General features: G+C 40.5%; 1 protein-coding gene across 1 annotated transcript in view; it reads right to left on the bottom strand.

The window, feature by feature from the left end:
- The window catches only part of vwc2l (von Willebrand factor C domain containing 2 like), a gene marked incomplete at both ends in the record, with an annotated part of 39,156 nt that extends 20,841 nt beyond the window's left edge, over positions 1–18,315 (bottom strand). The window contains one exon of the mRNA XM_083776554.1: positions 17,926–18,315. Coding sequence (XP_083632680.1) covers positions 17,926–18,315 — 390 coding nt within the window. The remainder of the gene's footprint in view (positions 1–17,925) is intronic.
- Between the last annotated feature and the right edge of the window lie 218 nt (positions 18,316–18,533).

An 18,533-nucleotide genomic window follows, 5' to 3' on the forward strand; every position in this document is an offset into this window, starting at 1 on the left:
AATAGTGCAAGGGAACTAAGCTCTTAGGAAGTATTGCTTCCTATAAACCATATTTCCAAATACTACCTGTATTTCTTTACAGTGGGATGGGTTATGGTGGACATTTTGGTCTCGAGTCCTATATTAGGATGTGCACATAATTGTTCAGATTGTTAATATTTTGCACTGATAAATGCATTGCTCTGTTCATCGTACAGCCATTTTATAAGGGCTGTTTTGACAAAATGTTGATTACTTGATACAAGTAACTTGTGTAATATTTTTACTTAATAAAAGTAACTTGTGTTTAAATCTAAATATTCTGTGTTAACCTGTTTTTAATTGACTTAAATGTGTTTGTGTTTTAGAGTAAAAGCTGCTTCAGTTCATTTTTAATGCTTTAGAAAGTTTCCTAAAGGTAACCTATTTTAGATTTATTCTATTAATATTAAAATATAAATATTGAGTTTGTTTAACCTAAGCAAATGAGTACATGTAACAAAAAAATATTGAGTTATCAATACTAGTTTTTATTGGTACTGTAAAAGAGAAATGTCAAGTTTATATAACTTAAAAATAGTAGTACATCTAACAAACATTTTAGAGTTATAAATACTAGATTTGTATTAGTACTTTTAAAGAGAAATATCAAGTTTATATAACTTAAAAATAATAGTACATGTAACAAACATTTTAGAGTTATCAATACTAGATTTGTATTAGTACTTTTAAAGAGAAATATCAAGTTTATATAACTTAAAAATAATAGTACATGTAACAAACATTTTAGTTATCAATACTAGATTTGTATTAGTACTTTTAAAGAGAAATATCAAGTTTATATAACGTAAAAAATAATAGTACATATAACAAACATTTTAGAGTTATCAATACTAGATTTTTAATAGTACTGTAAAAAAGAAATAGAAAAGTTTATTTAACTTAAAAATTTCGATGTAATAAGTTTCACCAAATTTTTTGGGTACTATTAACTTATCAAGTTTTACAGTGTACTGTAGGTCGCACTATCAACATTTACTTCCCCCTGGATTCCTTGGATCATGACATAACTCCCCATGTAGGCCACACACATTTCTGCCTAACAAGATTTTTCCGTCATTTTGCATTTACTTCAAAACACTTTTTCTCCTATGCACAGCTTTGTATAGGTGTGTGTGTAGGTGTGTTTGAGCACGGAATGTGATGATTTTATTGGCTAAGAGCGCCCCTCACTTCACATGAGTGTAATTCTTTGAGGGGCGCTAGCCCCTTCTACAGTATATACAGCTTTTGTCCCCACATGTCTCATATTTGCCATTGACAATGAATCGTGAAATAAGGTCATAATATGTGCCTCAAATATGTCGTAAATTTGTGGCAATACAAACATTAAATGCCATTGACAATGAAGGGAAAATATACGTCATATGTAGACAAGCAAATCGGCTAACCAATCACATAAATTCAGTTGTTCATGAGATGATGTCTGATGATGTATAATGAGACGACCCCTTATCTCACACAGGTGTGATTTTTCTACTACTATACAGATTTTGTCCAAAACACATTGTTACCCACAGGGGGCAACACAAATGCTGCAAATGCCAGCGTTTGTTGAATAAACATTGTACAAAATTAGGTACACATGATCCCAGGAGTCATATGACAATGAGTGTCAAACAGGGTTTTTTAAATTTCATGTTCCTTTGCACTCCTAAATAAGAATTCTTCATCTCTCTTCCACACTCCTCATTACTTTGGATAGTTTACCCCAGGTATTTAATCCTTCACCTTTGCCACCTCTATACTCCTTGCATCCTCACTATCCTCTCTCTCTCTCTCGTTCAAGCACACATATTCTGTCTTACAACTCTCACTACATATCATAATGTCGCCTGCACATATCATAGTCTACTCTACGGTGCCTCCTGCCTAACTCTGTCAAGCCTACCCAATGCAAAAAAGAAATGGCTCGGAGACAATCCTTTATGTAAGCCCATCCCCACCTTGAAACCGTCACTCCTACCACACTCCTCACTCCGGCACCTGCTTGTTCTAGGTCCACAAAGACAAAAGTGTAACTCCTTCTGACCTTCTCCATCTATTCTACACACTTGCATGGCGAACAGTGTCTGTGCTATACCCTTTCCGCTACTCACTAATTGTCACCTAGCTCTTCTCTTAGCCTAACGTCCAGTGCTCTTTCCCATAGCTTTATGCTGTGGCCCATCAACCTTAGACCTCTCTAGTTACTAACACTGTTTTTCAACTGTTCAGGCATCCTCTTGCCTTCCAAGATCACTACAATCTAGAGAGGAAACTCCGCCACCGGTATGTCATCTGGACCAACTGTCCATTTTTCACCCTCTTAATAGCTGCCCTCACTTCCTCCTTCCAAATCCCCCTCATCCATCCATCCACCCCTCCCTCTCTCTCTCTCTCTCTCTCTCTCTCTCTCTCTCCCCCTCCCTCTCTCATTTTCTTAATTCATCAGCCCCTTGAAGTACTGCATCTTCAACACACTGTTTCACTTGTCAGAACATTTCAATCTCTATCCTTTATCACCGTTAGCTGTTGCACATCCTTCCCGGCTCTGTCCCTCTGTCTGGACAATCGGTACTGGTCTTTTCTCTCTCCTTGTGTCCAACCTACCTCATGCAAGTCCTTATGCTACTTTTCCTTAGCCTTTGCCACCTCTCTCTTTACCTTACCCTGCATCACCTTGTACTCCTGCCTACCTTTTCTCTGTATGCTTTCCCGACCCGCACTCCATTCATTCAACCTCAAGTACTTTCTAAGCTGTCTCCCTTACAACTTCTGCAGTAGTTGTCCAGTCATTGTGCTCCTACCTTTATGCTCTTGTTACCCAGTGTTCCACCCTCTTCTTGAAATTGGCGTTCACCACAGCCATTTCCATGCTTTTTTTTCTAAATCCACCACCATCTGTCCTTAGATTAGTTTCTCTCCTTAAGTCCATGCTTACCCATCAGCTCCTCATCCCCTCAGTTATCTTCCCCCACATGCCCGGACTAGTTTATTTAATTACCAATTACGGACCCTTCCATTCAACAAAGTATATAGGGTTTAAGACAAGTGGTCAAAGAGTTTGTATTCTTTCAGCAAAATGCAAGGAAATGCTCTCCAAATGGCAGTGTTTAACATTACTACAGGTTGCTGCCCCTCTCACCCGTCCATGCGGTAGCATGCCAATTAAAATAGCAAGATATTGATTCATGCATATGGAGGAGACGGGCTCACCGCCTGTCAGCCTGAAGGGCTGCGTCTGCGGGGGCCAGGAGAGGGTGGGAGCCAGGGTCAGTAGAGGAACACCGGGGGTAAGAAGCGAGACCTCCCTAAGTCTGAGGCGTTTAAACCATGTAATACGGTGTAATTGCCGTGTTTTTGGCTTATCTCAAACTAATGATTCTCTTGTCTGTTACTTCAATGAGAACATCTGCACTCTGAGGCGAGGTTTGGGAACCTACCCTGCAGGACAAAAGAAGGTGTGTGGTTACACTACTACTGTACATGGGGCTTACTGGCAAGACTGATTGCCTGTCGAGTGAAATTAGGGTGCCTGGGTCTGTGAAAAATATAATAGCAATCACATTCACAACTGGCTTTATTCTGATAAGAAATAGCCAGCGGCCAAAACCCATGTTCAATCAAGATTATGTTGAGTCACAGCAGATATGCCTAGTCAGGGAATTAAAGTAAGAATACTGTAGCTTATTTTACAAATTGGCTATGTATGTGTATGGTTACAAATAAGGGTCTGATCTACAGTAAAATATACAGTATGTTTCACCCATAAATCTGTGACAAATTGAACATAATCTATACCTGCACCTTAGCAGCACTGAATCTCCATCTTGTTATTGAAGCAGATGTGTCTTATGACAAACAACATTTGTTATAGGTTGAGATATTTAACTCAACCTATCAGGATAATTTTGCATTGTCAATTTTAACGTACGTTTTCTCATGCCAATAATGCCCTTTTGAATTGAAATGAATATTTAGTGTTATGTTGATCCTGAGCCTGGTAAAATCATATTTGTTTGTACAATCCATGTGATAGTTATTTGGACAGCAGAGTACAGTAGAATTGATGAGCAGAATGCTATTGCACAGGAATTACCAGATGCTCTGATACGCGTCAGTCCAAGTTAGCTAATAGTGGGAGCAGACACGTTTACAAACATGAACTCACAATTGGAGTTCCAGGTGGTACAATTAGTTAAATGGATGCATGGATCCAACTAACTCAAATTGTTATTAATATTTGACCAGCTGCCAACGCCGCCATGGAGGAGGAAATTACTATAAAACGTGCAGAAAACTGAAAACACGAAGGCAAGCTGTCTTTTGAAATCTATATTTGGCAAACAAAGACACTCTTTTCCTCAGAAGATGCATTACAATCTTTAGAGAGAGACCAAAAAAGGAGAAAATGAGTTGTTATTGTATATAATCCTTGAGGGCCACATTAGTGATGCATGACTAAACCTGCTTAAGCTATCGTTTGTTTTCCTTAGTGAGAGGTTTCTGTCAAATCGTGGTGCCACATAAAGTGCGACGGTAAAGGCACTGGTGACAGTCAATACCGCTCAATGTGACAACGTACTTGTTATTCTTATGGTGTCATACAGCACGGCACATCATATTTGTGTCCTATGGCCTGTCTGTTTGTTTGTCTTAACTGCGTCCTTCGAAAGCCAACAAGGGTTGTGCAAGGACACGCTGTGATTGGCCAGTGCACTTGTGATTGGCCTCTTCGAGTGGCAGTCGGGGAAAACGCTCTCGCTAGAACATGATTTACTATTCTCTGCCTATCGGGTCGCAACTCGAACGCCCCTCAGTCGGCTCGACTTTGTAACGTTCGACACGGCAACTCACTCGATAATGTCTCAGTTTGCTTGAGACAGCGGGCCTCCGTCGCGGTGTAGTCCATAGAATTATATATTTAGGTCTAGTTTGCAGGCGAGAGGCACTTCCGCATTGGCCACAGAAGCGGGCTGTGGTTATAAATCAAGGAGAAGTGCATGCATTCCTGGCTTCAAAGATAAAGTAACGGTGCCATGGCAGCTGGTCTAAATGGCTTAATTATAATAATAATAAATAACATGCACCTGTGATACAGCAGCGATCAACTCAGTATTCAGTGGCATTCAAGTCTTTATTGAAAACCTTTGTATCAGTTATGCATGCCTCAGCCCAGCAACCCGAACAGCACCGACACCGAATTCAGAAGTGCCGCAGGATGTTTTGGTGATGCGCAGACAAAGTCCCCTCCCTCCCCCAAATCCCATTCACCCTGGTATACTGTATGAGTGAGTCGGCTGTCACGCCCCTCCAGTTTCACTCCGACTTAACTGTAGGAGGAGGCCAAATAACTGCTTAAAAGCCAACCTTCGAGCGGGTAAACAGCAGAGTAAACGTACACTGAAGCCAGACAACATGGTCAAAGGGAGCTCATGCAGGCAGCTACCAGATGAAGGGTTATAGTGCTTTGACAGTCAAACTGGAAGCTGTTGTCACCCGTGTCAGAGCTGCATGTTATCAGCAGTCAGGGAGTTCAGCACATCAGGGGAAGGAATGGGGGTGGTGGGTTGTTTGCTAGATGTTAAGAGGAGGACTGCTTTTAAACTTCTTGAGTTCTTGAGGAAAAACTGTCTTGAAAGTTGCTTCTGGCCTACTTGTTTGCTCTTGATCACTTCTTCAAATGAAGGCACGTAAGCACGCACGCAGCACGATAGGAAAATCAATTTGAGCTACTCATCGCTGCTGCTTTTTTTTCCCTCTCATAGGTGTCACTGATGAAGATGAAGATAAGTCACTAAGTGTGTGTGTGTGTGTGTGTGTGTGTGTGTGTGTACCCAGGATTGGTTATTATGAGTGCGCATGTGTGCATTCATCTAATCTAGTTTTCAGTAATCGTGTCAAGTTATGCAAAGCTGTGTGAGCATTTTAAATTCACATTTATAAGTAATCTGAGACTGATGATTTTTTTAAATTTTCTATAGGACTTCAAAAAGTCATATTTTTTTCCTCCGTATTTTTCTACACATTTAGTCAATGATTGCACTGACTGAATACATTTGGATCTGAGTCCTGAGGATTTATTAAAAAAAAAGATTCAAGAGAGAGGAGTACGCATAAAGTATTTAGATGGCAGATTTCGACAGTTATCTTATTGTAACAATGAATCAGTAGCTTTTAAATGAGGAATTATTCTGCTTTTTCTGCAGAGAAGAAAGCTATGTCTCTTGGTTCTTCATTGAAGCGAGGCTGGTGCCAGACGTTTTCCCGAACAGACATGCTACACTGCTCCCTTTTTCTCAGTGGCACACGTGCCCTATAAGCCAAGGGCTGGCTAGTGGTGGTGCCACCACACACAGCACCTTCTTACGAGTCGCTCTCTTTTGTTGTTGTTGTTGTGCGGAAGCATGCACTGATTCAGCACCACTGAGAATGCTTTTTAGTTGTGCACCTCATTCAGTTGAGGGAAATAAAAAGAATACAGACCCTCCGGGAACCGCGGTCAATGAAGTATATAGGGTTTACAGTAAGTGGTTCAAAGAGGTTCAGCTCACACACTGCCTGCAGCCTGAGGACAGAGACCCAGACAAAACGCACGCTGCCGTGTTCGGCTGATGCCAAAAGACAAAGTGGCATGACGACATAGTGCATTTTAATGTGTTCTGGAATGTGGTGCTTTTTTTTTTTTTTTACTTGCTGTGTTCCTTTCAAATAGTGAAACGTGTCACTATTGTCTCTGACCACACCAGTCTATAGGCCAAGGATCTATTTGAGATAATAGATGAGAGATAATCTTGATCAGATAGTCAGTGAATGATTGACACTATGTTGCCTAGCCTACTACTTCCCCCAGCGCGCGCGCGCACACACACACAGACACTTTTCTGCAGCACGTATACAGTACATACTGTAAGAGTGAATGATGTAATAACAACTGTAAATAACAGGAATAAAAATGATTTACTTTTGTTCTACTCACTCTCATCTTTATGGAAACATATTTTGTTTTTAGATATTTTATTGGAATCAGAATTTATTCAGCATTTTGTTGTACTTGTGCCTAAAATCGTCATATGGTGTGACATGACAATAATTGTTTATAAAATGAAAATGGAGTACAACTTTCTTAAGTTGCTCACTTTATCAAAGTCCTTTATCATAACTAACCTGTGATCCACTATAGTTTTGTGAAAATGTATTAAATCTGTATATTATTTTCGTAATCAACACTCAATGTGAGGCCCATGTTATCGGTCTTTCAATATATTTTGCATTTATTGTGACAAAACTTTCTCTAAAATTACACAAATATTTGTGACTCTTCCTTAGACTATTTGCTATGTAATCCATAAACATTGATGGTTTCATCATTAATAAAGGTATGATTTTTTCACTATTTGGAACGTCACACCAAATTATTTAGTGTCACACCGTATGATCATATCTTCATTTTTCAAATCGTATCGTAATCGTATTTTATGAAAATGTTAAAATGATAATTCACCACAGACACCTGTCATGCTATTGTAATGCAAGTGCTGAACAGCCTTACTGAAGAAGTACCTCTCTATCCCAATGGGTGTGTAAACAATTGCCTGTTGAAATTTCCCAAAATGGTGTCACACAATATGATTTTGGTTTGGGGGACAAAATATTTTTAATCAGAAATGACTGAAAACATTATGCTTGGACTTTGAAAAGATTAGGCTCACAAATAGACCTAGATCTATATTATATTTATGGATTTTTTTAAAGAATTTTAGCATTTTTTTCCTTAGTTTTATTTAAGTTCCTACTTTGAGAAACAAGGCCAGGACAGTCGCACCATATGAGTTTTGCTGTGTTTGGTTGACAATTCTGAAGAAATGAGTCTTGAGTATGTTCACATGGACCATAATGTCCTGCACAATATTCAGAAGGTTTTTGACAAATATATTTCTTATTTATACATGAGTGACACTAAGGACAGCCAGGGACACCATGTCACGTCACCCACCCATATACAGCCAGTTAGCCAAAGAAAAAGACAGCCCTAAAGTGAACACTGATCCCAGGCTATAGGGCACCATTTAATTTAGGGTATATGAGCCTGTCGGGAGCGGATGATATCGTTATGTCATGTTGTAGTATTGTTTTGTAGTCGACAGGCAAGAACAACGGGGCGGCAACTTCCTTTTCCCTCAAACCGATTTTTCTCAATAAAAGCTACAGGCTACGAGAGCTTTTATTGTTATTCTTCCGGTTTGAGGGAAAAGGAAGTTCCGTTTGATTGTTCCTGACTTTACATGACGTAACGATATCATCCGCTCCTGACCGGATCATACAGACTTTTGAAACGGAGACCAGGCTTTCCTCCGAGGTGGTGGAAAGCCTGGTGAGGCGAGGTTAGGTCCCAGCCTGGTCACCTCTATGAAAATAGTACGGTACTAGTGATAGTAATATAGCTACTGCTTTCTCTGTGCTTTCTGTGAGAGAGAGAGAAGGGACCCCCACTACATATTGGACAGATTTGTGTTGAAGATTAAACATTATCATAGATTGTATTGTTTTGTATAGTATATACATTTATAGTTTGATGTTGGATTCATGTTAATGTGTATTTTCAGACTCTTAACCATGCACTTAAAAATGAGCGGCCCAGAATACAATTTCCAATTATTTTTTTCATAATGTATTCATTTAAATCCGTGTACGCCTCGGTCAAAGCCAACTCGGATCGTGACAACTCATGAAAACGAACAAAGATTTTCGGACAATAATGATTTGTTCGGCCCCCCTGCAGTATCTCTAAGCAGAATCCCTATAGGCACCCTCTACAGTAGGTTGCCCCCTGTAGGTGAAATGCCTAGAGTGAGTGGTATAGCTCTCTCAGGGCAGTAATGGACAGCAAAACAACACTGCATCACTGATACAGTCCGGCTGTTCTGTATTGTAGATGAATGGGTAGTACTATACTGTATGTAGGACATCTGGGAATTGGAAGGTCACCCTCGGCTCAGTCTACGTCTACGTGTCAAATTGTCCCTCCCTGTCCAAAACACTTAACCCATAACAGATGCCCCTGTGTGCTCATCAGAGCCATCTGAGCCGTCATCTGCTTGGGGGAAGCTGTAAAAGTAGTTTTTCCCTGCAAAACTGGGCTTCACTGTCAAAATAATTCCTGTGTTGCTGATGTACTGCATGAGGCAAGCCAGGCTTAGAATTATACAAATGGAAGTCCGACAATGTACCAACGCTATACATGGGGTGAATGGCCCTTGAAAACACTGACACAATGTCTGCTCTCAGCATTACGTAAGTGTCACTTAATGGCTGACCTTTCTGTTGTATTATGTGATGAGACTCACTATAATGATGGCGAACAAGGGCGATGTTGTATTGCAGTGGGACTCAAAGTGGGGCCCGGGGGACTCCCAGGGGTCCAATGGGTCCCCAGCTAAAATGTGTTGATACAGCATCAAAGTCAGTTTAAGCAAGCCTATTATATAATTTGTCTATTCGGAAATAGCCAATAGCCTATATCTGAAAGCTTGCATTGTATGCTAGTACTGTAGAGATCTTGTGTGTATATACACACACACACAAACTCTTGAGAGTTGGGGTGTTTGTGGTCAAATACATTCAATTTGGGGGTCCTTGAGGTGAAACGGTTTGAGAACCACTGCTGTATGTATTATATGTGACCTATGTGAGGTCCTTTCTTGCCCGAATTCATCTATCAATGCAGATCCTCTCCTGCTGTCGAATGCAAATACAGAGCTGCACACAACTCCCCAGGATCACAACCAAATAAATGCCACGAGGCCTGCACCAAAGGTTAACCTGTCGGCATCTTTTAATTGGGTCTCTATTCTCAGACACTGGGGAGTGTTTGATTTCCTTGAACACTGCAGGGTGCCAGGACGTTCATTTCCTGACTGAAGTACTCCAGGCTGTCGCTGGATGCTGTGTATTCCCCAGCCTTTTAGTTGTCAAGGTCCACCAAATTAGGGCCAGACAGATACATCGGTATATAGGGCCAACATATCGGCTATTTTTGTTTGACTCGGTATAGGCAATTATGCAGCCTGTGTGTTGCTTTCAAACCTTTTCAAAAACATTCTAATTTAGCAGATGTGCAAGCTCTCAACGTGTCACAATGTGATTATGTGAGCAATGCAGGTTGGTCATTTTCTAAACGTTTTAATAGGGCCTACTGTAAGTGGTTTTATTAAATGACGTATGTGTTTATTGTAAGTCAATACAATCCATCCCAGCCCTCTAGGGGAAAAAGGGGCGCCAGTGCCAGAAGAATGCGTGAAAAACCAAAGAAGAAGAAGGGCTCCCTGACTAACCACGTGGTGTAGCCCCCATGTTGGGATTGTTATTACTCATGGAGGGGCAGCACCCACCGGCGGTACCATCAGCGCTAGCTTAGCTTAGCTTGTTTTCATGTTTTCTAAGATCCTAAACACCCCAGATTGTCTCATTTTGTGCAGAACATTTATTTAATATTATTTTTATTTACTGGATTAAATTAAATTAAAGAAAGACAAGTTCCCTCGTTCTGGCAAAGGCGGGTTGTGGAGAGAAGAAGTCCTGTGTTCTTGGCATACTTTGTGTTAAAATGAAATACCTAAAGGGCGAGGTCGCATGCACGCATCCACTTGGGTGACGGCAGACTGCTGGGTGAGCGCTGGCGCTTTGTCAGATCAACATATGGAATGAATTCTGTATTCATACCCTGAAGAAGACATCTACAGTAGCTTTTCTTTTTTTAAGATATTTTTTGGGGGCTTTTTCTGCCTTTATTGATAGGTTGAAAGTAGACTGACAGGAAATGGGGAGAGAGATGGGGGGATGACACGCGGCAAAGGCTGTCGGGATCGGGAGTCGAACCCACGGCACGCCGTCAGGCTGGCTTATAGCCTGAAGAAGACAACTAGCTTGTCGAAACATTGGTAAATAAAAAGTATTTTTTGGCATCGGGACTACGAGTTCTGTTCTAAAGTTTGTCTCCCGTGGTCAGCACCTCCTTACTCTTGGTGTGTGCTCCTACCATTTTGTTTGCTATGAATTATGTATTGGCCATATATAGAGCGTGTCTTGAGTGTACAGGGTTTGATGAGGTCAGAAGAAGAAAAGGGCATGTGGTGTACAACACTTCTTTGTTGTTTTTCTTCTTTCTAATTATTTGTTCGGCACAAAAAATTGTGTTTATTAATTTTATATTGATCATGATTTTGTCACCATCCGAGTTGGCTTTGTCCGAGGCTTACAGGTCTTTAAATCATGACGGACGCTTGTCGTCATGAAAGGGAACGGAACTGCAACGCTCTATAAGAATACTCTTCTAATTTCGAGTGTTGCGGGTTGTCTGCTTTTGCAGACTTTTTTTCCTTTCATGATCAAAAAATGATCAATTTAAATAACACATTCTGGGAGTTCACAGAAAATATTTTCTGTAAGGAGCAGCCCAGAAAATATTTTCTGAGACCCCTAGGAATCTCCTTTGGGGACCTCGGACCCTATAAGTTGAGATACCACTGCTGTATTTGACAAAGACTTGCTGAGAGTAATCCGCATGACCTTGCTAGAGCAGTTCTGTGCCCCTTCCCAGTTGGGCAATATCAGTTTTTTTCCCACTGATTAACATTGGGTGGCCATTCATAGCCACGATTTCCTCTCTCTTTAGGGCTGTCTTTTTTCAATGCTGGAAAAATCAATAACAGCAAATGAATCGTTTTTTGAGTGCCGTGAAATGTCCTTCCCTCACCGGCCACGCAATTCAAGGTTAGTGAGGGTGAGATGCACTATTGATGGACTCAAAACTGAGATGCTCACATGCTTGCAGGGAGAGTGTGTGCATGCATCCCAATGCAGAGTTGAGGCTGAGGCTGATGCTGGCAAACACACTGGTCACATAAGATTAGCTACATGGGCAAAAGGGCTGATTTTACACATCCCCTGATTAACATCACACTACGTCACTTAACCACTTTCAAAACTGCTGTCCCTATTTTGGGCATGTCATATGTTAAATTCAAATGCTTGCAAAAATAGCAGATATAATATTCAAGGATTATTAATGTGACATAGATAAGTAGATCAAGTTTGTGCTTGAAGTCCCCACGCTCATGCCTGATGTTAAAGCCCCCGAGAGCTAATAAGCTTTGTAAACAATAGCAAGCCATATTTAGCTCCAGGTGTTTGATAAAGAGAAATGCTCTGACGCATCCTACTGCTTGTAATGTTGATGAATGAGAACCTTTTATTCCCCTGACACATAACTCATAAATTAGCCTAAAACAAATATTACAGTGAGTCAATAAGTAGTGTTTGCAGTTGTGTGTGATTGCACTCATCCGGTGCATGTACACTTTGCACAGTCCAATAATGTGACTCTAAAGCCAGACGAATGAAGTAATACTCTGAATGTAGTTGAATTTAGATTGAACGTACTGTATGGTGGCTGTATACAGTATGTACTTTACTACTTTATCAAAACACAGGATGTGATAAAAACGATCCCCTGTGTAAATCCAACATTTCTATGGCAATATTCAAGCTTAATCTGAAGACATTCGTATACATCCCTATTCAGAGCAGGCAAATTAACATTCTGATGTGAGCAAGTAGACTGGCTATTTTCTGCACAGAGAGTGGGTGTAGAGTGCAACAAGGAGGGGACCTATAGACCCCTGGAGGGACCACAATCAACTAATTATAGGGTAAAAGTGGTTAAGGCTTTTGCTGTGCATATAATAGAGCGTCGCAGTCCCGCCCCCTCGAGAGACCCGGAAAATAAATCCCTGTTCATTTTCCTCATAGACTTTTCAGAAAGTATTTATTTAAAGACGTTTACGCCGCGGACAAAGCCAACTCTTGTCGTGACAAATCATGACAACAAACACAATTTTTCAGGGCCAAACACTTTTTGTTGTTGTTTTTCTTTTATTATTTAATTAATTATTTGTTTGGTCCAAAATGTTGTGTGTGTTGTCATGATTTGTCACGACAAGAGACGCTAAAAGGTCTACGTTTGAAATGTCTGTGGGAAAAATGCATTGGGATTCATTTCCTGGGCCTGGCATCGCCTGGCATCGTCATGACCCACAACAGTCTAAACTTTCAAAAGCCAATTTGTATTACTCCAAAAATGTGTAAAGTATTAGGATTTAATAGTAGTAATAGGATTCTTAAACAGGATTATTAATGCTGTTTTGCATCATGCTAAATCTTAGTCCACAAATGGAAATAGCAGATCTGCTGTTTTGCGGTGGCACTATAGGGCTTGAAGATGAGAAAATACTGTATACCTGCATGCATATTGGAGTTAAAGCTCCTTTCTGTTGTTTTTCAAAGGAGGCTTGAGCCCCTGTCATACCCATATGTAAAAAACTGCCCTCTCCAGACCAAGAATGCAGTTTTTACTATGGTGAAGGGAATGCAAAACAACAAATCTTGTTAAGCTTGTGGATCCTCTATTTTCGCTTTTTTTTTTTTTTTGCCAAAAATAAATTAAAATCTGCCCATGTCTCTCTAACACTTGTCCCTGACGCTTCCTGAGGCCGATTCTAAAATAAAAAGTCTTCTAAATCCTTAAAGTTTTCAGAACAACCTATGTTTCTGTGTGAGTGGTGCTCAACCTTTTGGAAATTCTTTATTGGGAATAGCCCCTTGAGATGAATCATCTCGTTTTCAAGGGGATCCAGAGATTACGAAATACACACGTTTCTGAGCAATTAGACAAACATCATGTAACAGACAGTTGGCATACAGGAGAACAAGACAAAACAAAACAAGTCATGTCAAGGATTATCTGTATTTGGCTGCGGACCCCCATCTGAAAATATGTTGTTCCAGGGACCAGAAGTAAAGATTTGAGTTAAAAACATTCGCTCTAAAATAATATATATTCAAAGATTTGCGACACGTTTTCACAATAAAAAAAAATAGATCTACAAGCTCATAGCACGTAGTTCGGTGCTGCGCTATTAGCTTGTAGATCTGCTATTTTTCAATAGCTAAAGTATGTAAAAAGAACCACGGCTCATCTGCTGAAAAAAAATAAGTGAGGTGCTGGAGTCACAAAGGGAAAATGAGAAGGGAAGCCCCGCACACTCAGATCTGCGCACAATCAAAGTATTTATTTTGCAAGCTTTCGGTCTACTGACCTTCTTCAGGCATCAATAGCTTAAGTATAAAATAATGTTAAAAACATCAAAAGGGGTTCCCGTCCTGAATGGGTTAAGGCGATGTTTATCATCCACAGCCCACACACAGTTGGATTAAGCTGTTTGAACCTCGTTGGCAGCAACAACAACATGAGGTGGTAGATCGGTAATTTTCCACTAAGATATTTGGTATATAGAGGGAAAAGGTAGGAGGGGAGCTACGCCACATGGGGTCAATGAAGTATATAGAGTTTAAGTGGGTTAAACAGCCTGTATTTGACATTGCTCATAGCAGTGGTGTAAAGTTATAAGTACTGTACATTTACACAAGTATTGTACAATATGTTGAGGTATTTTTTACTTGAGTGTTACTTGAGTGTTTTCAATTGATACTTTTACTTCTACTAATCATGACCTCAGGAAAATATTTTAATAATTTGGGCCACTTTTTGGTAATTAGCCTGGGAATCTAAGAAAAAGTGACACATTGGGTTTTATGATTAACATTGAATGTTTTCAATATGTTTGAGTTACATTTATATAATAAAAAAATAATAGCTCAGGCCCTACAGCTTTTGAAACATAAGCTGTCACATATTTTTTTGATTTTACATTTTCATGTAAATTGAGCCACCTGATCAGCTAAGATGGGCCACATTTATTTTTAGCCTATTAGCTCCTTGCTCTTTAAAGTTGAACAGCCAATGGATGCACATGATTCTTGCCACAGTTGTACTTGACATAAAAAGACCATGCTTGGTCTATGGTTGTTATGGTGGGAGATGCAATGCATCACATCTGATGAGGTGCAACCACATCAGTCATATGATGGGTGCGTTCGGAAATGCACACTGGGAGCGCACTCGCCTATTAGTTTGCATTGCACAGTGCGCTCAGTGCGCCATTTCCGAACGCGCCCGATGAATGCTCAGGGCAGATGCCAGGTGAAATACATTTTAAAGGTGTTCAGCAAAAATGAGCCACTCTATCATCTACAATGCAAAAGCAAAACAGAGTCATTTCTGATAAAATAATGTCACTAGGCCTACATTTTAATAATACAATGAATAGCATGCAACATACAGTGTAGAATTACATTTAATGATAAAACAAATGAGTTTGTTCAACTTTAAGTCAATAGAAGTCTGTGCTTTGGAAGAAATGTATGTGCATGCAAAAACAGCCCCAATCACATAGATCAGGGATGTCAAACTCAAATACACAGTGGGCCAAAATAAAGAAATTGGTACAAGTCGAGGGACGGACTGTGTTTCAACACACAGGCCATTTTTGGGGAGAGGGGTAGCTGAAAGTTGACCACAAGTGATGTACTTTCACTGCTGATCAATAGTGAAGATAAGACGCATGCTTGCGGGCCCTCAATACGTGACAATGCACTCGCAGTGCATTGTGGGACTTGTAGTATTATGGTGGTCCGTGCAGTATACCAGAGGGCCAGTTCTAATACCAATTAAATATCATCCCGCGGGCCAAAGATAATTCATTCACGGGCCTGATTTGGCCCCCGGGCCTTGAGTTTGACATATATGACATAGATGCAACCTATTTGCAATCACACAGGTGCAGGCATGCAGAAATGACAATAATCGAGGGGCTCATCATTACAGATAAAATGGGTGGCCCATTTTAGCTTAAATGGGTGGCCCATTTAACCTGAAAGACATTAAGTTAAATTGGGCCACTAACATTTGCATTTTCATTAAAAAATGTGTTAGCTAAGCAAAATATCAGCATTATATCTGGTGAAGACCATCATAACACAGATTATACACAATCAATTGTTTGAAGTCAATTACAGTTGTGGCAAGACATTTGTGCAGTCATTGGCTGTAAAAATCTAAAGACACAGTAGCTAGGAGGCTGAAACCTTAGCTGGCTCATTTTACCTGATGGCCCACTTTACATGACACCACCCCCTACTACAATTGTATGAAAACGTTAGTTACTAGTTACTTTGTAGATTTTGACTAATATTACAAAACACACTAACCACTTCAGTTCAGTCCTATATTTCGGACATTTGAAAATATCAGATCTGCAAGCTCACAATGCATCATGATGTGACACATTGTGAGCTTGTAGATCGGTTTTCAAAGCATTTTTATACATTTGGAAACTTGTAAAATGGGACTCATTCTGCATAATGAGTACTTTTACTTTCAGTAGGCTACTTAAGTATATTTAAATATTATATTTAATACTTTTGTATTTTTTACTGAAGTAAATTTTGAATACCGGACTTTTACTTGTATTGGTACTTTTACTTAAAGGACAACTTCAGTTTTTTTCCATTTGGTTTCTAACCATCAATCATTTAGTTGTGGGGACCCCTGTGGTGCTGCCTCAAAGACTCCTGAGTTTGCTGGACCTCATGTTGAGGACCAGTGGACTATACTTAGTTTAGGTTCAAGCTGCTTTCTCCCATCTTGCACTTTGTAAGCACAGGATAAGAGCATCTGCTAAACACCTAAATTGTAAGTTGTACGTCTGAAAGGGAAGCGATTTCCATCAAGAACAGCACAAGGTTTACATGCATGCATGTTCCAGAAAGATAAACTATCTTGGAGCACAGCTGCACATGTACAGTCGCACTGTCGCACTGTCGCACGCACAAACGCCCACACACGCACACATCTAACAGCTTCTTGGTTTGATGTCAGCAGATCCTCCACAGAGCAAAGGTTTCCCAACATCAGCACTGCATTTTGGAACTTTAGAAATGCTGCATGTTGGCATGACTGGAGCAGCGAGGAGCAAGTGATGTCATTCAGGGAGGCAGCCATGCATACCTCCCACACAAACACACTTTACTCTTCACACACCACAAACCTTGAGTGTTAAATTAACACTCGCAACCTTTTCCAAGGGGTTGTTGAGGGGGGTGCGGGGGTGGGGTCCCCAGCTGAATGTGTCAATATAGCAACAAAGTCAGTCTAACCGTGCTTTATAAGTTAACCCACATCGGCCATTTGAAAATAGCAGACCTATTGTACAAGCTCACAAAATTGCAATGAAGGCCTATGTCTGCATTTTCTTTTCTTTTTTCTTAAATTTTTTAAGATCTTGATTTTCTTATTTAGCATCTCTGGCACAAAATCTTTCCAGATGGGGTTCCACAGACAAATACATATTAAGTTGGTGGTACTTAAAATTAAGTTTGAGATCCCTGACTATTTCACAGTGTATATGCTATGGCTATATGCTACCCAGCCATCTACACCAGTGGTTTTCAACCCATTTCATATCAAGGACCATTATTTATTCTGCATTTGAGCCATGACCAATTGACCACCAATTGATGACATTTAGCCTCTCATGAAACCAAATGGTCAAGAGTTAAAGATATATAAGGCTTACAAACTCTCCATCACTTAGCATGCATGGGGGACCACTGGTTGAAAACCACTGATCTACACAACAACAGAGACTTTGTGCAGTGCTCTTGTGTCAATGGCAATCGTGATGTTGACCTTATTGCATAATACCCTAATGTGAGCATGCATGCAGGAGAAGGCTATTTGTATATAGTTACATTTACTTTCTGGTTCAGCCATAATAGCATGGCTCCTTTGCGACCTCCAGACATTAAACTAAATAATAGGATAATAATGCTTTTCCAAAGATGTATAGCCTACATTTTGAATGAACGTATGGACACAATGGAACCAAACGCATCAATGAAGCAAATTATTTGAAGTGGCTCTAAACGAAGTTTAAGGCTCCTTACCTTAAATTCTTCCAAGACTTTGTATTTTTTCCCTCGGTATTCGCAAAAGTTTTTAACTTCCTTGCACTCGGGGCAACATCCATTGTGCTCCACCTTTGTACACTTGGGGTGGATCCTGGGACACTCCGGCTGATCGCACACGGGCCCGTCCTCCGTGCATACGCACGGACAGTTCGAGTGTCCCGGGAAGAACCGCTCCCCGAGTTTGTACACGAAGCCACTGTCGTCCACGCAGCCTTTCCCCCGGTAGTCGTCGAAGACGATGTTGTCATTGTTTGTCCGCTCCGCCTCGTCCGTCGCCACGGGGTAATCCTCGGGACTGACGGAGGCCGGAGAGACGGCGTTCAGGGCGAGGAGAACAACACAGGTCGTTGGAAAGAAAGGGCCCATCCTTCGCCACGGCGGTATTCCCAACATTGCATTCAACAAGAGGGTCTGGATGTCATTCTAGGCCCCTGTTGTGTCCACTCGCCTTTCCTGCGCTTCAATGGGGACAACGAAATAACAGACACAAATTAAACGCATTTTTGACTATTAAGTCTACGTCATACTCATAATATAGAACAAATCTATTCATGGATATCGTGTGTGTGTGTGTGTGTGTGTGT

The sequence above is a fragment of the Protomyctophum parallelum genome, assembly GCF_964188405.1.
Source record: "Protomyctophum parallelum genome assembly, chromosome: 11".
In the NCBI taxonomy this organism is placed as follows: domain Eukaryota; kingdom Metazoa; phylum Chordata; class Actinopteri; order Myctophiformes; family Myctophidae; genus Protomyctophum; species Protomyctophum parallelum.